The sequence below is a fragment of the Microcebus murinus genome, chromosome 5 (assembly GCF_040939455.1).
Source record: "Microcebus murinus isolate Inina chromosome 5, M.murinus_Inina_mat1.0, whole genome shotgun sequence".
In the NCBI taxonomy this organism is placed as follows: Eukaryota; Metazoa; Chordata; class Mammalia; order Primates; family Cheirogaleidae; genus Microcebus; species Microcebus murinus.
Genome location: NC_134108.1, coordinates 112,598,291 through 112,618,905, shown reverse-complemented (window position 1 = coordinate 112,618,905; position 20,615 = coordinate 112,598,291). Strand labels below are relative to the sequence as shown.

Below are 20,615 nucleotides of genomic sequence, written 5' to 3'. Positions count from 1 at the left end.
CAGAGTCTTGCTTTGTTGCCCAGGCTAGAGTGAGTGCCATGGTGTCAGCCTAGCTCACAGCAACCTCAAACTCCTGGGCTCAAGCAATCCTGCTGCCTCAGCCTCCCGAGTAGCTGGGACCACAGGCATGCGCCACCATGCCTGGCTAATTTTTTCTATATATATTAGTTGGCCAATTAATTTCTTTCTATTTATAGTAGAGACGGGGTCTCGCTCTTGGCTCAGGCTGGTTTCAAACTCCTGACCTCGAGTGATCCACCCACCTCGGCCTCCCTGAGTGCTAGGATTACAGGGGTGAGCCACCGCGCCCAGGCTAATTTCTATTTTTTTTAGTAGAGATAGGATCTCACTCTTGTTCAGGCTGGTCTCAAACTCCTGAGCTTGAACGATCCTCCTGCCTCAGCCTCCCAGAATGCTAGGATTATAGGAATGAGCCACCGTGCCTGGCCTTTTCTTTACAACTAAATTAATCTTACCCTACATCTCCCAGTAGCAGGCCTTATTTCCTCTTCTCTACAGAGCCACATTTTTGGGAAGAGAGGTCTACACTTTCCCTTGTCTTTCTCCACTGAAACTGCTCTTGAGAAAATCAACAGTGAGCATCCTTTGTTTCCTCCTTCCCTTGAAACTGCTGTTGGATTTTCCTTACACACACCTTCCACTCAGATTCCTTCCCCAAACAGCTTCAGAGGGATGGCAGGTCAGCTAGAACTAATACACCCACCAAGCCTGTGGCTCCCACACCCTGGGAAGAGTTCTGTCTTTCCAAGATCCCACACTGCTGCAAGAACGTCAATCCCCTGGGATCTTTGTATCCTGGAGTGTTTCATGTACTTTTCAAAGTATTCTTTCACCAGTACTTGACTTAATACCAATTTTGACTTGAAAGCAGAACAAGTGTTAGCTTCATAGGAAATGAAAAACGATCCCACAAACAATTGTACTAATGTATCTAAAACAGGTCATTTTTCCTTAAAAAAGAGCCTGAACACACCAGGGGTTAAATAAGCTGCTTCTCTTTCCACTGTTTATTATTAATGTACAAAATATACAAAAACCAAAAGAAAAAGAAAATACTCATCCTCAAATCCATTGTGGCGATAACCCAAGACCCTGCACAAAACCCAACCAATCCACTGTTTTCATAGAAAACAACTGATGCCAAGACAGGTGAAGGAGAGGACTGGGAAAGGGCAAAATCATCTTGTTGAACCCACCAGGAAGGCACCTGGTGGGGACTCGGAAGTGGCTGACAGAGCAAGGTTTCTGGAAGCCTCACACTGACAAGGTTCCAGGTGGGGGCAAGGAGCAGGCTAACAACTCCCAAAGGCAGTGCATGTAGTGTGACTGTCAGGCCCAGCGTGCTGGGCACAAGTTGATGAGAAGCTGGTCTCACTGAAGTATTTTATGAAGTTTCCAGAGTGGCTGTAGTTGGCAAGGGAAGGCCGACACCACAGGCCTCACTTATGCCAGCTCAAGCTTCCACTGGATGGAAACATGAATTTGCCATCATTGAACCTAACAGACCCATGATGCAGACTTGAGTGTTCGCAGAAGGGTGCAACGTCCTACTTGAACAAGGACTCAGAATGTAGAGCCCGTGTCAGGGGAGGAATAGAGATGATGTGTGTGCAGAACTCAAACCCAGCCTGATCGAGCCCTTAGTGCACTGGCATATACAGTACCCCTTCACCATTTCCCCACCCCGTGCGGAATAATGAACGTGGCTGGGACAATTTCCTAAGTGCAGGTGGTCCTGTGTCAGAGCTGTGTGTGCATGTGGAGGACCCACGACAGGAGTAGAGGGTTCTCCAGGATAACCAGCTTTAGGTTCTCAGGCGTAAGGGTAATACTGGAAAGGGATTTGGGGTACAGGGTGAATCTCCTCAAAAAGTGAAGCCAACTGGGTCTCCTCTTCAGCAGTCCAGGGTACAGAACGTGTCCAGTCTCTCTCCTCCCCAGACTGGAGGAAAATATGTACATCGATGCGCACCAGTGATCAGAAAACCCCCAGGAACCCAAGCAGGTGGGAACTGAGGGGCTGGCTCCTCATCAGCTGGGGAAGGGGAAATGGGCCTCACAGAAGCCATAACAAGGTGGAAGGAGCAAGGCTGCAGTCCACAGGGGGTGTGTGGGCAGGGCGGCAGGTGGTCCCTATGGCAGGGGAGGCCCATTGACACCCGGGTGGTAGAAGGCACAGTTGTTTTCATAGCGGCAGTTGCCCTTCATCATGAAATGTCGGCAGACGGGGCGGTTTGACATGTCTGTGGAAATGACGGCAGAATGATTAGATGAGAAACGGCTAACCAAGGCAACGCCACCCTCGCCACCCCAATCCACAGCATCCTGAGAACTTTCAGAGAGATGGAGTCGTGGGGATTTGGGGGAAGGGCAGAGGGTAGGAACTGCCATGCACATTGGGACACCAAGGAGAAAGGGAGACCTCATGTTCTGCCTGGCACCCACAGTGGTGACTCTCCCCCACTTCCCCAAATCTTGTATGGGACACAAAAGTCTTATGGGGGGCAAGAAGCATCCTCACCTCCTCCATGGCTGTGGCCTCCATCGTGCCCTCGGTGGCCCCCTCCCCCGTGGCCAGGGCCATCATGGCCACGGTGCTCATGAGGAGGTGGCCCTCGATGGTCGTGGCCTCGGTGACCAGGGGCATCATGAGGCCGGTGACCATGAGGTCCCCCATGTCCAGGGCCTTCATGGGGGCGATGTCCACCGCTTCCACCCATGCTCCCACCAGGGCCTTCATGGGGGCGATGTCCCCCACCAGCACCCATTCCTCCGCCAGGGCCTTCGTGGGGACGATGGCCACCGCCACCACCCATGCCATTGCCAGGGCCTTCATGGGGACGATGGCCACTGCTGCCACTCATGCCACCGCCAGGGACTTCATGGGGACGATGTCCTCCACCGCCACCCATGCTCCCACTAGGGCCTTCATGGGGGCGATGTCCACTGCCACTGCCCATGCCCCCACCAGGGCCTTCATGAGGACGATGTCCACCACCTCCAACCATGCCGCCAGGGCCCCCTCGTCCATTTGAAGGTCCGCCTCCAGAGCGACCTCCTCTGGCCCCTCGAAATGGAGGAGGTGGAAGGGGTTCATTTCCTCCTCGGCCACCTCGGCCTCTATGGTATGGTCCAGGACCTGGTCCTGGACCCCCCCGCATTGGGCTGCCCCGCATAGGGTCACCCGGGCCATCCCAGAAGGGGTCACCTCCACGGGGAGGTGGTGGGGGACCTAGGAGACGTGGACCCACAGGCCCGCTAGGGCCTCCATGAGGACCTGTTAGAGAAAGAGAGAGAGAGAGAGACAGTATCAGCTCCCTGTTACACTCAGGAATAGCTATCTCCCAGCCGAAACTACCAGCTTTTGGTCGATCCTACACTTTCACTAGGCTGAAATGAAGCAGATAAGCCCATTCCGACTCCCACCACCCACTTACCTGGCATAGGTCCCCCAGGTCCAGGAGGGAAGTGCTGCATGGCCTTGGGGCCCCCAGGGCCTCCTGGTGGGAAACCATTGGCTATTGGACCAGGACCTAGGAGTCCATGTGGCACTGTTAATGACAACAGGAATGACACAGTCAGCAAGAGGACTTGAGAAGATGGCATGACTTCCCACGTAGGTGTGCTCAATTGACCCTCTCAGATCAACCTGGCAAAGCAATGCTCTGTCCGTCTTTCCCTCCCACTTCTTGCCCAGTGGCAACTGCCCTGTGCTCTTCAGTGTCTGGGAAAACCCTACTTCCCCCACCTCCACAGCAGGCTCCCCCCCCTGGCCCTGGGGCTGGCCCTGAAGATTACCCAGCATCTGCTTGATCTTGTCTGAATAGTCTGGCTGTTTCAGTAGTTCCTCTGAGGGATGACTGTTTGGGCTACCCTGTGAGGATGTAAGAGGGCACAGTCAACAGAGAGCAAGGGGAACAACTGTAGAGAGGGAGAGCCAAACATTAGCAGGTAAATGGGGAGACGTGGAGAACCAGGGCAGAGAGAATGGGAGACAGAACCAGGAAAGAACACTTAGGAGGGAAGGAGGGCACATACCATTATGGAGGTAAGGATCTCCTGGACGTTAATGCCTCCTCCTCCAGGGCCCTGGGGGCTCTTCCCAGCACCCATGCTTCCCATAAGATTGGCCAGAACAGGAGGTAACTTGGAGCCTCCTGCCCCATCAGGTGAGCCACCTGACGCTCCAGGTTCTAGCGTCTCAACATATGGGGTCTCATCCATGGAACACTCCTGAAGGAACAGGAGAAAAGTCAAGACTAACTAAAAGAATGGAGACATTCTCACGCGAAAGATGCACTGAAATGAAGGAGCACCACAACCCCCATCGTCACACGTCTCACACACCTCGTCGAGCGGGATGAGCTTAGGGGGTATGGGCTCATAGGGCTCCGGGTCAGGCTCGTGAGGACTATCAGGGATGTCACAGGTGATGGAAAAAGAGAAGAAGAATGACAGTCACATTATTTATTCAGGCCCTCAAAGTTCTTTCTAACCTCCAACCCTTCTCAATCCCCCCGGTCATGCTCCCCTGAAGAGCTCAAGCGCTCAACCTCCCAGGGCAGGCAGCCCACTCTGCTCACCTCTCCTTGTTTAGGAAGAGCTCCTGAAGGATTCCTTTCTCCCGCTCAGCCTGGATATATCGCTCCTGGCTGTTGCTTCCAGGGCTAACAAGAGGTGAGGGCAGAACCAGGGGCCTGGGACACACCCATGGCACCTTCTCCTCCATGTTGTCATGGCTCAGACGCCGGGCCGTCTCAAATGCATGCCGGTCTGACAGTATCTCTCGCTTGGCCGCCTCACCAAAGTCCTTGATCTTATTCACATTTACTATCAGCAGCAGAAAGCACAGGAAACGTCAGCACAACCAAGTCCTTCTGAAGCCTCCTGTACATGCCTATTATATAGGAAACGACCTCTTACCTCGTTCAGTTTCATCCAGTTCAAAATAGAAATACTCTCTCAGTTTGCCCTCCTCAGGCCACGTCACGGTCTTCCTCTTCCTGCCCTTCCGGGTCAGCTGGCTGGGATCTCCAGGACTCTCCACTGGCTTTGCATCCAGAGCCCCTGGTTCCAAAGAGGCTGGAAGCAGAAGAGGTTTCAGAGCCAGATCCTTCCTTTCAGAAAACCCCCCAGATTGAACCAGTTTCTAAATTACCTGCATCCATGAGCTCTGGGACTTCAACAGGGGGCACTGGGGTGCCTGGGCGGTCTGTGTCCATAGCCTCAGAAGGAGGTGCCGGTTCTGGGGAAGAAGGTTTGGCTGTGCTTGGTTCTGTGCTCGTTTTCCCTTCAAAGGGGCTTGGCTATTATGAAAGAAAAGGAAGTTAATGAGCTGACACGAAAGCCAGGGGCAAGGTAATTACTCCAGGTCCTAGGCAAGCTCCCCACTGGTTCCTATGAAGAAGAACTCTGTCCCTAACACAGTCCTACCCCATCAGTCTACATCCGAGACAAAACTTCTCAACTCCTAGACACAGTGTCCTTTCTTCTACTTTACCTTTTGTACCCTGTCACTGAAACCTACTTCTCAGGGCCCATACCTTGGCAGCTGTAGGTGAGAGCACCTTCTTCTTCTTTTTAATTTTGATGCCTGGAACAGGGGCTGAATTGAGAGCATCCAGAAAGCCCAGGCCCTCCATAGCTACAAAGGAAAGAGAATCAAATGGGATTGTCAGACTTTCCTCATCACCCCACTCCAACAAAGTCCAGGCAGAAAATGGGCCAATGGGGACCTTGCCTCAACTTAGGACACAATAAAGCTCAAGGTGGCCAGGAACATATGCAAGAGGGTCACACAGGAAATTCTCATCGTTATTCTAGCTATCTTTTGGCAGGCAAGCTGTGGCTTTGGATGTGAATTAGAGCTCAGGTAACTGATGAAGTGAGGCCCCTCTGACCACGACAGATCATCCTGACAGGTGCCCCGACCAGTCACAGCAAGGCGCATCTCCCTAACTCATCTCTAAAATCACTCCTAAGTGACCTCATGAAAGGGGCGTTCCAGAGGCGTGAAATGTAAAAGGATACCAAGAAATCAAAGGAAAGTGGAAGGAAAAAACCTTCCCCTTCCCTAGACATTTATTCCCATGAAGAGTTTGCTCGAAATTCAGAGCAGGTTCCCCCACTTTAGACTCACGCTGTGGCGGGATGATCTTCACTTTGATTTCTTTGGTGGCGTTAGGTGCTGTGTTGAGTGGCTTGTATTTCTTCTCTGCAGGGAGCGCAGCATCCCCTGGAGCAGCTGCAGAGCTGTGAGAGAGGAACTGTTAACAATATCTCTGACTCACTTCTTTCTGCCTCGTGTCCACAGAAGTACCCCATTCAGAAACCCAGACCGTGGTCCATACCTCTGACGCTTGAGGGGAATAGGTTTAAGGTTGTACTTGTCAGAAACCACCACTGTGCTGGCATTTTTCTTCACAGGCACCAAAGACGGTGTTTCGAGCTCTAGTCCTGAGGAATGAGACATGGTATGGGTAGCTGAACTCATACTCCCACCGCCCTGAATTTCCCTCCCCATTCCCACCCACAAATATTCCTTGTATAACCCACCCAAAGCTTCTTCCATGGGTCTTCCCTCTTCCACAGGTTTAACACATCACACATCAAACTATTACACCATAAGGCACGGGTATGCGTGTGCCTATGAACTCTCCCAAAACCAGCCCTCAGTCTCACCAGTGGAACGGAACTTGGCGTGACTGGGTGCTGTGGTTCGAAGAGACTTGGGCTTCTCCTTTTTCTTCTCTGGGGCCTCCTCAGACCGGGTCTCAGCCTTTACCTCAGTCAAAGGTCGCTCTGGAGGGGTGGTTCGACTCTTTCCCTCTTCTTTACGTTTCTTCTTATCTTTCTCTGTTGTGGAAAAACAAAGTAGAAAAAGGATTTTGGCCGGGTGCGGTGGCTCATGCCTGTAATCCTAGCACTCCAGGAGGCTGAGACGTGAGGATCGCTTGAGGTCAGGAGTTGCAAGACCAGCCTGAGCGAGAGCAAGACCCTGTCTCTTAAATAAATAAATAAGAAAGAAGGAAAGGAAGGAAAGAAGGATGGATTTAGACTAGGAGCACCTGAAGGCCACACCGAAGTAGGAAGGAAAGAAACACAGGGATGAAGGGCTAAGGAGCTTACCAGCAGGCTGAGTACTGCTCTGGGAGCGGATGACAGCCATCCAGTCGCTGACCAGGACTGAAGCCAATTTCCGGAGCTCTGCAGGTGGGAAAAAGGGTAAATGTCTAAATAAGTTTAAAACATCATGCTTCACATAACAGACAATGGGAGGTTTGAAGAAATACCAATAAAAATCAGTGCAATAAAAAAAATAACCCAGAGTTTTAGGAACATGAGCTAGGCTTAAAAACCAAACTGCTAAAAAATTGGAACAACGAATAGAAGAGTTGTCTTCTACTCAGGTAACTTTTAACTCTGCTGCCATCACATTATGCAGCAAACAGATTAACAGTTATTACAAGGTGTGTGGCTTTATTCATGCAATCATTACAACAACCTAAAGATTTTTTTTTTTTTTTTGAGACAGAGTCTCGCTTTGTTGCACAGGCTAGAGTGAGTGCCATGGCGTCAGCCTAGCTCACAGCAACCTCAAACTCCTGGGCTCAACCAATCCTCCTGCCTCAGCCTCCCAAGTAGCTGGGACTACAGGCATGCGCCACCATGCCCAGCTAATTTTTTCTATATATATTAGTTGGCCAATTAATTTCTTTCTATTTATAATAGAGACGGGGTCTTGCTCTTGCTCAGGCTGGTTTCAAACTCCTGACCTTGAGCGATCCACCCGCCTCGGCCTCCCAGAGTGCTAGGATTACAGACATGAGCCACCTCACCTGGCCCAACCTGAAGATTTTTAAACTCCTTTTACAGACATGAAAACAAGAATAGAATGTTTCTAAATATATGAAAAAAATACGTTTATAAGACACCTGCACTTGAATGTTTATAGCAGCACAATTCATAATTGCAAGGCTGTGGAAACAGCCCAAGTGCCCATCAATCCAAGAATGGATTAATAAAATGTGGTATATGTATACCATGGAGTACTATTCAGCTCTAAGAAACAATGGTGATATAGCACATCTTATATTTTCCTGGTTAGAGCTGGAACCCATACTACTAAGCGAAGTATCCCAAGAATGGAAAAACAAGCACCAGATATATTCTCCAGCAAACTGGTATTAACTGAGTAGCACCTAAGTGGACACATAGGTGCTACAGTAATAGGGTATTGGGGAGGTGGGAGGGGGGCGGGTATATACATACACAATGAGTGAGATGTGCACCATCTGGGGGATGGTCATAATGGAGACTCAGACTTTTGGGGGGAGGGGGGGAAATGGGCATTTTTTGAAACCTTAAAATCTGTACCCCCATAATATGCCAAAATAAAGAAAGAAAAAAAAAAAATACCTTTATAGCCCTTTCATTTTGCACTTGGCAAATCCCATCCCTTATCTATAACATGTTTCTCCTTGCCAACCTTTCCACTTATAGACTCACTTAATAATTCATCATTTAATAATAAGATTGTCATAGAACATTAAAACCTAACTTTTCAGCCAGGCATGGTGGCTCACGCCTGTAATCCTAGCACTCTGGGAGGCTGAGGCGGGTGGATCGCTCAAGGTCAGGAGTTCGAAACCAGCCTGAGCAAGAGCGAGACCCCGTCTCTATTATAAATAGAAAGAAATTAATTGGCCAACTAATATATATAGAAAAAATTAGCCGGGCATGGTGGCACATGCCTGTAGTCCCAGCTACTTGGGAGGGTGAGGCAGGAGGATTGCTTGAGCCCAGGAGTTTGAGGTTGCTGTGAGCTAGGCTGACGCCACGGCACTCACTCTAGCCTGTGCAACAAAGCGAGACTCTGTCTCAAAAAAAAAAAAAGAACCTAACTTTTCAAAATAGTCACACAATTGGCAATTTCTGCACCTAAGATAACATGAACCTCAATGCATCCCCAACGCAGGAATATCCTAAAACCTTTTGGGAGCAACCGATACTATGGCCCAATGAGAATTAACTATGGTTAGGAATACAAAAACATATATATATATTTATAAATATATAAATTTCAATATCTAAATGAATTATAGTAATTAAATCCATATCCCAAGAGGGCAGCACAATCAAGCCAGTTGGAAATAGGAAACAACATACCCAATAGTGAAGAAATAAAATATGGGCAATGATTTCATGAGATCCCCTGTTATATGCTGTACTATAAATGATTACTAAAGATATCTGAGAGATCACAAAAATAGTAAAATGCTCAGTATCTAAGAGGACCAAAAAACTGAGAATATGATTAAAAGGATGAAAAGCTAGAGGATTTTTTTCACTTAATCCTGTGAGTTAAAATAAAATTGGGATCCTTTATCATGGAGAGGTGTTTCCACTGATTTCTTCTATAGCTAAAGAACCTTAGACGGGCTTATCCAAGCTTACCTGCTCCCTCAACATCAAGCAGTCCAAAGCCTTCACCAAAAAACCTAGCCAACAATTCCTTTTAGACAAGAGCAACACTGTGTCTTTTTTTTTTTGAGACAGAGTCTCACTTTGTCGTCCATGCTAGAGTGAGTGCCGTGGTTTCAGCCTAGCTCACAGCAACCTCAAACTCTTGGGCTCAAGCGATCCTCCTGCCTCAGCCTCCCGAGTAGCCGGGACTACAGGCACGTGCCACCATGCCCGGCTAATTTTTTCTATTTTTAGTTGTTTGGCTAATTTATTTCTATTTATAGTAGAGACGGGTCTCACTCTTGCTCAGGCTGGTCTCAAACTCCTGAGCTCAAGCAAACCACCCGCCTTAGCCTCCCAAAGTGCTAGGATTACAGGCGTAAGCCACTGCGCCCGGGCAATCCTGTGTCTCTATCAGCGCTGATAGAACACTGCTCACTTGGTGGGAAACTAGAGTCCCGGGCTCCTGGTTCAGGCCTTGGGTAGACATAAAGGAAACGATCTATAAAGGAGCCAGGCTTTGTCCTGTATGGTCCTTGCCAGTTCCAAAACTCTGTCTTGGAAAAGGAAAGAATCTGTTCCTATCTAAGTTATGATAGGCCGGGCGCGGTGGCTCACAACTATAATCCTAGCACTCTGGGAGGCTGAGGTGGGAGGATTGCTCGAGCTCAGGAGGAAACCAGCCTGAGCAAGAGCGAGACCCCGTCTCTACTAAAAATAGAAAGACATTAATTGACCAACTAAAACATATATATATATATATGCATATATATATATAAAAATTAGCCAGGCATGGTGGCACGTGCCTGTAGTCTCAGCTACTTGGGAGGCTGAGGCAGTAGGATTGCTTGAGCCCAACAGATTGAGGTTGCTGTGAGCTAAGCTGTTGCCACGGCACTCACTCTAGCCTGGGCAAGAAAGTAAGACTTTGTCTCAAAAAAAAAAAAAAAGTTATGATATACTCCAAGAGCTATGCTTTTGCACATGGCCTACAGGAATATGATTATCGACAGAACTATTCTATCTATTGTTAGAAAAACAGATATTGAAGGTCCCAGAATGTGCTATATTGCTTTAGAAAACCAGAAGTAAATGATGACAAGACACTCTAGGATGATACTATGTCCCCCAAAGAATTTAAGTGTACGCCTTTTATACCAAGTGATCTCAAGAATCAGCTTCTGGCCGGGAGCGGTGGCTCACGCCTGTAATCCTAGCACTCTGGGAGGCCAAGGCGGGGGGATTGCTCGAGGTCAGGAGTTCGAAACCAGCCTGAGCAAGAGCGAGACCACGTCTCTACTATAAATAGAAAGAAATTAATTGGCAAACTAATATATATATATATATAAAATTAGCCGGGCATGGTGGCACATGCCTGTAGTCCCAGCTACTCGGGAGGCTGAGGCAGAAGGATTACTTGAGCCCAGGAGTTTGAGGTTGCTGTGAGCTAGGCTGACGCCACGGCACTCACTATAGCCTGGGCAACAAGCAAGACTCTGTCTCAAAAAAAAAAGAATCAGCTTCTGGTTAAAATATGGGACCTTACTCTAACACCATTTGGAACTGAGAACAGGAAAGAGGGGACAGGTTAGAGGAACAAAATGTTTAAAGGAAAAAGAAGGAGAAAGAAAAGACTAAAGATCCAAGGATGGGAGAGAAATAAAGGTAAATTCAGTGAAAAGAATGGAGAGAAGCCCGTGATAGAGAAGGACTGACAACCCTACCTTCATCCTCACCGGACTTGCTTAGTTGCTTCACCAGTTTGGCTGTGTTGTTCTACGAGAGATGGGAGCAGCAGAAAGGTCAATGCTAGGAGGCGATTTAGCCCACTTGGAGCTAACCACCCCACAAACTCCCTGGTAATCTCTTAACAGTCCCAAACAGAGACTAACAGTTAACCTTTCACAAAAACTTTGCAGATAGTCTTACTTAATCCTTAGAACAACCCAGTTAGGTAGGTACAATTATTCCCATTATACAGATGAAAAAACTGAGGCTCAGATATATGAAGTGCCCCAAGCCACACACCTAACTAAAGGAAATAAATTCAAACCAAGTCTTCTGGATTCCAAATTTCTTTCTTTCTTTTTTTTAAAACATTCTACCTCACAGGCCCAAGACTGCAGCCACAATGGAGTCAGTGAGAATTTTTCATCTGTTAGGCTAACCCAAAAAGGAAGAATCAGGGTTGTAAAGACTGATAGTACCTGCTTGAGATGGTCCACAGTGAGCGGTAGGTGCTGCAGGGTCAGCAGAATTTGCTGGAGGAGGGGAATGTTGTTGGTTGTCTTTGAATATGTCAGCCAATTGTTAAGAAGTTTGTAACCACCAACGTCAATAAACCTGCAGGCAGGTAGGCAGGCAAATCTGTTATGCCCTTCCTGAGTTTTGAAAGTACCACATCCCACACTCCTAGTCCCCCATTAATGACCTAGGAACCCATGCCTCACTTCCCCCATCTTCTAACTACATCTCCCCATTCCAACCACCGAGATCCCCACTTACTTGACCAGTATTTCTGGTGAACGGGTCTGCAGGAGAATGTTCAAGTAAGTGCATCGACTCACCATCTTTCGTGATTCCTTCATCAGACTGTAGGAAATGAGTTAGGGTTAGAAATGGATCAGCCAGAGTCTCTTCTTTTAGCAAAAGCACCTGTGGAATGCCTAGATCTCTGATGATTTGGGACTTTGCTCCAGAGTAGGGGAGTCACACATGCCTCTAGGAAGGGAAGGATCCAGAGTGACATGAAAACTCATGGGAGAATAGAAGACAACTAAGGAGATACTAACTCTTTGATCTATACATTTCAGTCTACCTACAGGTGAAACAGCTAGCCCTCAACAATTATTCCTTAGTAGTCTGTTTAAGACTGGCTTAGGGCCGGGCAAGGTGGCTCACGCCTGTAATCCTAGCACTCTGGGAGGCCGAGGTGGGCGGATTGCTCCAGGTCAGGAGTTCGAAACCAGCCTGAGCAAGAGCGAGACCCCGTCTCCACTATAAATAGAAAGAAATTAATTGGCCAACTAAAAATATATAGAAAAAATTAGCCGGGCATGGTGGCACACGCCTATAGTCCCAGCTACTTGGGAGGCTGAAGCAGAAGGATTGCTTGAGCCCAGGAGTTTGAGGCTGCTGTGAGCTAGGCTAATGCCACGGCACTCTAGCACAGGCAACAGAGTGAGACTGTCTCAAAAAAAAAAAAAAAAAAAGACTGGCTTAGTTATTTGCTTTCCCCTGGAAAAGTTGAGGATTCCTGAAGATTGAAAATAACATTTTTTTTTTTTTTTGGAGACAGAGTCTCGCTTTGTTGTCCAGGCTAGAGTGAGTGCCATGGCGTCAGCCTAGCTCACAGCAACCTCAAACTCCTGGGCTCCAGTGATCCTTCTGCCTCAGCCTCCCGGGTAGCTGGGACTACAGGCATGCGCCACCATGCCCGGCTAATTTTTTATATATATATCAGTTGGCCAATTAATTTCTTTCTATTTATAGTAGAGACGGGGTCTCGCTCTTGCTCAGGCTGGTTTTGACTCCTGACCTTGAGCAATCCGCCCGCCTCGGCCTCCCAAGATGAAAATAACATTTTGAGTAAGCGGGACATGAACCAAAACAGAATCAAAATTCTGTCACCAGGCTCCCCTACTCTCATTCCAAAGAGTGACTCTCTTGGGACTGTGGATGTCCAAATCTCCAGCCTCCATTACAGCCTGCAAGCAAGGGGTCATCTTTTCCTTTCACTTATCCTAAAATTACTGGATTTGAATCCTATTCCACTGACTCTCCCTTTCCTCTCCAGAATCATTTCCATCTGCCTCTGCTGTAGCCATATTACAACACAATATCCTCTACTCACAATAAATGCAAAGGAGTACAGACTCACCTGAAGATCTTGGAAATCCCATCCACACTCTTGACTTCCCCATCTCGGTTAAGGAAGCTATCCAGGCCTTTAAGAAGCTCTTTGGGGTCTATGGGACCCGAACCCATGACTGTGGTTTCTAAGATGAGGACAAAACAAAAAAACCCACAGAATGAATGGGTGGCAAGGACAGTCCTAGTATACCCATCCCTGTATTTGATAAAATATAGTAACTAATTATACAACTACATCATTTTCCAGATCAGAAAAATCAAGAGGCTATTGTCAGTACTAAGAAAGTAGCCCTGGCAGGGTGAATACATGACTGAATGGGAAGACAATCAGACTGGTGGACTGGGGTAGCATGCCCGTCCCTCCCTCCCAGTTACATCCTTCCTAGGAAAGTTGAATGCCACTAGTGTGTGAGAGCTAAGATTCCAAGTTCCCATAACAAGCTTAACTCTCCAAGACATTTTTGCTTATTGTTGAACTGTCTCCCTAGTTGCTGATAAATGTGGCTTGAAGACAAGCCTGTAAGTCGGTAAGTGGGCAAATCTTGAGCTGTCTTGAAAGAGGTTGGAGTCTTTATTATCTTAGCCCACTAAGAGTCATAATCACCCTAAGTGGCAGGATATGTATCAGCCGAAACTGTATGTGATAAAAGAAAACAAAACCTGAAACAGAATCTCTTCCCCAAAGGGATCTGGGGGGGAGTAGCTCCCAGAAATGGAGGCAAATGGATGCAAAGGAAATCAAGCAGATCCTCCTAAACCTTGAACAGAACGTCACTCATTAATCAAACACTGCACAAGTTTTGACCACGGCAAAGTTAAAGGAAACCTTGGTTTATGGTTTCAAAACCAAAGATGAAAATCTGACCCCCAGCCCTTAAAAAATGACACTGTCCAAGATCCCCAAGAAGAGCCAGAAACTAAAAACCAAGGAACCAATAAAAACAACAAATAAAGCTAGAAGCTGGGAAAATTCCATTAAATTTTAAGCAGCTACTTTGGACCAGCTTGGAAAAGGAGTCAATTTAAAGCTAAACTCCCTTTTATGGAAGGGAAAAAGTATACAGCAATTTCTAGGCCAAACCAAAGTTCTAGAGAGGTAATTTAGGATCAATATGGTTTTGACTGGGATTTTTATCCACACTGCCTCTAAACACTGGCTTCTGAGAATCAAAAAAGCAAGCCACCTTGGCAAGTCTGCACTTGGGAAACACGGCTAGCAGGGAGTAGAAAGGAGGTGAGGCGAAAACAGCCTCCTGTGACCTACATCTAGTACAAAGACAACAGATGCAATCCAGCAGAAGAGTGGAAAAACGAGTATTTTACAAAGATGACTGTATTTTGTGCAGAAAACAGGTTTCTTATAATGCAAATTAGAAACACAAACATAACAACCTCAATGCTTTAGTCCTCCCAACAAAAAGATCAATGAATTTCTAAATTTGTAGGTCCCAACAATCTAGGCCGGCAGAAGCAGGGGAAAGGGGCAGCAGTACAATCCTGGTTCTAGACATCACAACCTGTGGGCTGAAAATAGGGAGAGATGAGGCAAGAAACGCCAAGAAGTGAGCAAATCTAGGTCAACTGTGCTGTTGCTGCTGCCCTGGAACCTCCATGAGGACAAGTTGAACCTGGGGTCAGAAGAAAAAAACACCCAAGTAGAATACTGGAAGATATTAGAAGTCTGTGGGCCAAATCCACCAAAGTGTGGTGATTCTTACACACAGTGAAACAGACACAGGGATAAAGGAACCCTTCCCATGTAGTGGGACACTATAAAGTGATAGATATAGATACGTTAAAGGGATATATAAAACAGATTTCCCATGTGTTGGAGACTGGAAAAGCAATGAATGGGTCCAAATAACATAAGTAACAAGAGCTTAAGAAACTTTATCCCCCTAACACAGCTGATTCAAACTGTGAATCAGAACTGAATATATATCATGTTGGAGAACTCGCTTTTGCACATCCAATTACAAGCTAAGCCAATAGGCTTGCTACCCCTACTTCTTTCAGAAACTCAAACTATCACTTGAGCTCAAATGTTCCTTCATTTAAGAGGACAGGAGACAAGAAAGAGAATAACCAGGCTTAGAAAAATGGACCAATGATCACAAAGCTAAATTCTGTTCAGTGCCCTCTGCTGGGAATGGAACCCAGGGACTTTTTAATTCCCATTTGTATAAACGAGGATAAGAGAATAGTCAGGGGAAACTAGGAGACAAAGCAAAAGAAATGTTAAATATTCCCTTTTCACTACTAAATTTTGGAACTATAATTGTAATTTTGTCTCATGAGCACCAATCATGTGATAAAATATAAGTGGATTTCCTCATGATGGCTTTCCTGCAGGCAGATTAGTTTTTTACTTATTTAAAATTAAGGACCCAAAGTGCCTTACAATCTAGTTTTCTTACTTTGAAGCCAGTACATTTTGAAAGAAAGAAGTTCCAAAGCACTCAAGTGGAAAGGAATGAAGAGCTTAACATTCCTAGCACAGACCTACATTGGAGAAGACAATTGAGTTGACCAGGGAAGGTAGGGGAAGTGACCAAGTGTCACAACATTACCCACTCATGATCTGGAGCCTGGAATGAAAGCTTGAGTAAGCCTCCTGGAAGCACAAAGAATCCAGATTGTTTTCTTTTAATAAGCTGTTAATTTCCCTGAAGGCAGAACATACAGAAGGTGGGGGTTAGGGGAAAGCAGCCCTGGCCTACCTCCACCTGGTCCTAAGCTATGCTTTCCTTATGGATGTTGAGCAGAGCCATGCACTCCTGGCACAGGCACTGGGGAATTTTCTACTGTTCTTACCAGAGATAAAATTGAAAGTCTGTCAGTGACACTGACCCCTGCCTCCAAAATGAATTTTACTTGTTATTCAATTAAACAGGGTGAAAAAACACCCAGCATGGCTAGTTATTCCACATCCATCATTAATGAAACAGGAAGGAATTGATTCAGGACAAAAAATTATAGCAAGCCAGAATCCTTTTAAAAAGAAAGCGATCGCAACTATTTTCTAACAAAAGGAGAAAGGAGTTGCAAGTTTACCTTAGAGGCCTTAGCATTTCTGGCAACTTCTGCTTTGTACCTAACATCCTTTACATTCCCCTTCTTTTCCTCCCTTTCCTTGGTGTTTGGGCATTTCCTAGTAGAACTCGATAGATAGTGGACTGAATTATGTCTCTCAGGTGATTCATAAGGTCATTATCAGTCTTCTAGGAAGTAAGCCCCTACCCCTCAAAGTCATCACCTCCCAAAAGCTGATTTGCCTTTCAATAAGGAACAAAATCACACACTATCCTCACCCATAGGAAAAGATCCCAGAATAGAACTCTGGCCACAAACTACACATATTAGGTTCTCTTGAGCTTCTCTGGAGGGATTTGGTTTCCCTAGTGGGCCTTGTTTCCCATCTCCCATGTTAAGGAAGATCTTTATTAATCCCTGCTCACTAGAGATCAGGAAACCCAGAGGGTAGAATGTTTAGCTCCCAAGGAAGGTATGCTGCAGAGGCACATGGCAAACAGCTTAGAAGATTAAAAAAAAAAAGAAAAAAAAGAACTTGTGGTCAATAGACATGTGGAAGAGTCCCTCCCAACCAATTTAAGTATTTAGAATGCACAGCCAGTAGAAAATTAGCCCTAAGTCTCACCCAAATTACCACAGGACAATTGTACAAAATGGCTTTCCAATTCTGCCTATAATCTCCATACTTCAATGCAGGACTTTAAAAAAAAAATGTATATGTAAAGTCTAATAAAGATTTGACTTTGAAAAAGCTTGGGGAAGAAAGATAAGAACCGGATACCCAGTACCACCCTCAGATAGGGCATGGCTTTTGAACATGCACCAATTGCCACAGCACTCCACAACTTGAAAAATGAAGAGGACATTTTTTTCATTAATGCTTTTAAGGAATTTCTTTTAGAAGGGAAGGAAAAAGAAATTCAAAATAGGTGGCTCTTTGAAAAAAGAAATGAAGGTTGTGAAATGTAATACCAGAAAGGTTTTGCTTACCAGAAACCGTAGCTTGATTCCCCCTGCCTTGAGTTTACAACTGCCGCCTCCTTTCCTAAAGATTCACTTTTCATCCTAGTACCAATGTACAGGAACTAAGCAAGTGGAGAACGTGATACAGCACTGAATACAAAGAGTTTATCCCCAAACCGAGAGGTGGAAATAAGGGCAATTTAGAAGAAAAGTCCTGAAGTACCCACCTTCCCCCACAAAGCAACGAAATGCAGGAGGCCTGAGGACTGGGTCCTGAACAGAAATGGCACATTTCAGTGTCATTAGGCCCCATTTGTCTCCAAGTTATTCGCGTAAGCCCTTGTGTCTTACCCATTTCCCCCAACACACATATACACATACACACAGGCTCACACGCACTCCCCCAAAAGCCTTCCGTCTTAGTTGAGAATACCCTGGCAACCGAAGTAGGGAAAACTTCCAAGCAGTTGTGATGAAGTGAAGTGAACATAAAAGCAACGGGCTGTTAAATAAAAAAAACTAGAGCTACGCAAGGAGATGGACAGCCTCATCTCTTCAAGACAAAGGCTTTAAAAGATTGTTATCTAATAAGGAAAATGTCTTCTGCTATTCTCCCCCCTAGCAGCAAGTAGCACAGGGAAATCCAGAAGGCATCTGCTCAGGGGTGGAGTTTCAAGAGGGTGGAGAGAGGAGGAAGAAAGCTGATTACATCACCTTTCAATGCTGCTCCTCCCCCTTGACCAAGTTTCTAGGGCGGCCCTAAGCTCTGGATGGCAAAAGGGGAAGAAAAACAACAAAGGAGGGACGCCATTTTGTAATGGAGAAGAGGACTCAAACTTTAAAAAGCCACCCGGCTCTGCCGATAGCTTCAGCTATATCATAAACACCCTTTTTTAGCAAAAAAAAAAAACAAACAAACAAACAAAAGCCAACCCTCCATCCTGAATAATCTTTGATCAATTTTGATCAGTTAAGAGTGTAGTGAAAATTAAATCAATTAAAATATTAAAAAGAACAAATTTTCTGAGGGGAAGAACTGAATTTGCAATTGAGATTCAACCTGCTACCATCAACCACCCCCATTCTCCCTACAGAGGGAAAGGGGGAGGACTTGGACCCCTCTCAACAAATAGGGTTGAGGTGGGAGAACAGGAGAAAAATGGGTCAAAACACAACCTGCAACGCCGCTTGGAAGACAAAAGGACAAGGAACGTCGCCATATTGAAGCAGGGAAGAAAAAAATTCCTTTTAACGACACAAATCTTTTAGAAAGCTAGCATTCAATTGCACTAAATGGCTTTTAAAATTATACTCCTGAATTCCACATTTCCCAACCTTTCCCACCTCTATTTAACTGTATCCCCCACCAAAAGATATCAAGTTAAAATGTTAATCACTTTTTTGCTTTTAAATAACCTATGCAATCTGCAACAATTACAAGACATTCTTTACCTCCCCAACTATTTTGTATGTACTGACCCTAAGATTATATTTTACCCTAAAAGTGTCTTGCAATCTTTATTCCTAGATTGCCACCTATTTTAACACACAAATATACCCCAAGCAAATTACATTAAAATTAAGAGGATTTAACAATCATTTAAAGTCATAGCCAGCTACCATTTCTCTGCCCATCTCCTTACCCTGCAATCTTTATGTACAGATTGCTTATTTATCTGGCAAATTGAAAGGCGCCCTGCTTGTCTCACACACAAAGAAGTGGGACTTCTGGGCCACAAGATCCACCATCTTTTGTATGTGAGCTCATTAACCCTTTTGAAGACTGCTGCTAACCAGAGGAAGGCAACCATTCCTCCTTATAAAAAGCAAACACTTATGGCTTTGGCAGTCTGGAAATTGCCTGGATTACCAAGGGTTAACCGTCAAAAATTCTCATTTGCTGGCCCTCCCTCCACCCTCTCCTTGCCTGCTCAGCAGGACAAGGACTGGTGGTAGGGGAGAGAGAACAAGACTGTTCAGACCCAAAGGCCCTTTTTAATGGAGATTAAGTGACCCGATCGGTCCTTCTCCAGTTCTATATTTGTTCTATGGTCTCATTTCTTCCTCTCATTACTTTTGGTTTCACAACGGGAAACGTTGATTTCTTGTTGCAAGGCTGGTTTTTGAAAATTCGACACTTACTATCCAATTTTTTTGCGACGTCAGCACCTCGGGCTCAGGGGGCAGGGGACAAAATTTTGGAGGAAAAAAAAACAACCAACCAGGACCCAAAACTCAATTATTTGGGGGGCCTCATTGGATCAAAAAGTCTCTTAAAAAATAAAGGCCAACTCAGTATTCATTACTCCCCCACCCAACTCCATTTAGGGAGGGGGGTCGTAGAAAAAAAATTCTGAGTGGATTAAAAAAAGTAAACGCTGGATGAGTGAATTTGGGTGGGTTTGGGGAGGGAGGGTGGTTGATTATTTTTGAAGTTATGTGGTGACGGTCCTTCGGCCACAGATTTCAAGTCCCAAGCAGCGTGGGCTGATGGGGTGGGCAAGACAGGTGGGAAGGGGCAGAAGACACAGTGGTTGGGCTGGTGGCTGCTGAGTTCCCTTTCCCCCCTCTCAGGATCCTTTCAAGGGCTTAGATGTTGCTGCGGCTTGTTTCTGTTTTCCTCGTGGCCGGCCTGTCTTTCTCCGAGAAAATTCAAACCTGGGATAAAAGGAACACAAGGGAGAAAGATGTAATCAGTACAGGCTGCTTTAAAACACCCAGAAATACCACTTTTGTTGTGCCTAAACACAACTCCATGTCACAGCCGCTTTACACAAGCCGAGGCTCTCAACCGAACCCACCCGTCCAACGCCTCCCGGTCCAACGATCTCCGCAAAACTTTGCCCTGTACAAAACAACATCCCCAAACTTACCTCTAAACGAACCCCAGAATGGCGGCTGCCGGCTCGGATGGAGTCTTTTATACCCAGACGCCGCCCAACGCGCCCAAACGTGCTAGTGAAACGCCCCTGTCGCGAGACATTGTGCGCGAGGCGTGAGCTCATTGGTCAACCCGAAACACAATTCGCCAGCTGATTGGCTACCCTTCTTTCGCCTTCGCTCGGCCCCTTCCTTCGGCTCCCTCTTCCGCCTCCTTCCTGCCCCCACCCCGTCGTGAGCGCGTGACCAGAAAGCCTGGCGCCTCCCTTTTCTCTGCTTCTACCACTTCCGCCCTCGAGAACGGTTCTCACCCCGGGTTGGTAGAAGCGTGCCAGCGCATGCGCACTGGGTGGATCCCAGTCAAAATCGCCTTCAAAATT

The 20,615-nt window shown here is 46.3% G+C and overlaps 1 protein-coding gene across 3 annotated transcripts; it reads right to left on the bottom strand.

Annotated features, from left to right (window-relative positions):
- Positions 1–1,000: 1,000 nt before the first annotated feature.
- PPP1R10 (protein phosphatase 1 regulatory subunit 10) lies at positions 1,001–20,326 on the bottom strand. Of its 3 annotated transcripts, none has more exons than XM_012736331.2 (20): positions 20,229–20,326; positions 17,383–20,013; positions 13,367–13,484; positions 11,992–12,078; positions 11,694–11,829; positions 11,211–11,262; positions 7,150–7,227; positions 6,703–6,876; positions 6,372–6,477; positions 6,161–6,273; positions 5,565–5,665; positions 5,180–5,327; positions 4,945–5,103; positions 4,605–4,851; positions 4,369–4,432; positions 4,060–4,254; positions 3,820–3,895; positions 3,459–3,572; positions 2,543–3,298; positions 1,001–2,264 (listed from the first exon to the last, which is right to left on the bottom strand). In XM_012736331.2, exons 3-20 carry the CDS (start codon positions 13,471–13,473, stop codon positions 2,155–2,157), a joined length of 2,823 nt encoding a protein of 940 aa, XP_012591785.1. In that variant the 5' UTR covers positions 13,474–13,484; positions 17,383–20,013; positions 20,229–20,326; the 3' UTR covers positions 1,001–2,154. The 3 variants fall into 3 exon arrangements, with proteins under 3 accessions (XP_012591785.1, XP_012591784.1, XP_075859671.1); XM_012736330.2 differs by having other exon boundaries at positions 19,498–20,013; positions 20,229–20,325; XM_076003556.1 differs by lacking the exons at positions 17,383–20,013; positions 20,229–20,326 and having other exon boundaries at positions 12,054–12,078; positions 13,367–13,431.
- Positions 20,327–20,615: the final 289 nt, after the last annotated feature.

Bases quoted from the DNA above. Each gene is read 5' to 3' on its own strand.
- PPP1R10 (XM_012736331.2), bottom strand. From the start codon at position 13,473: ATGGGTTCGGGTCCCATAGACCCCAAAGAGCTTCTTAAAGGCCTGGAT. The intron at 5,328-5,564 runs GTATGGGCCCTG...CTTTCATAATAG, and splicing joins TCTCACCTACAGCTGCCAAG to CCAAGCCCCTTTGAAGGGAA. The intron at 3,896-4,059 runs GTATGTGCCCTC...ACATCCTCACAG, and splicing joins AGATCCTTACCTCCATAATG to GGTAGCCCAAACAGTCATCC.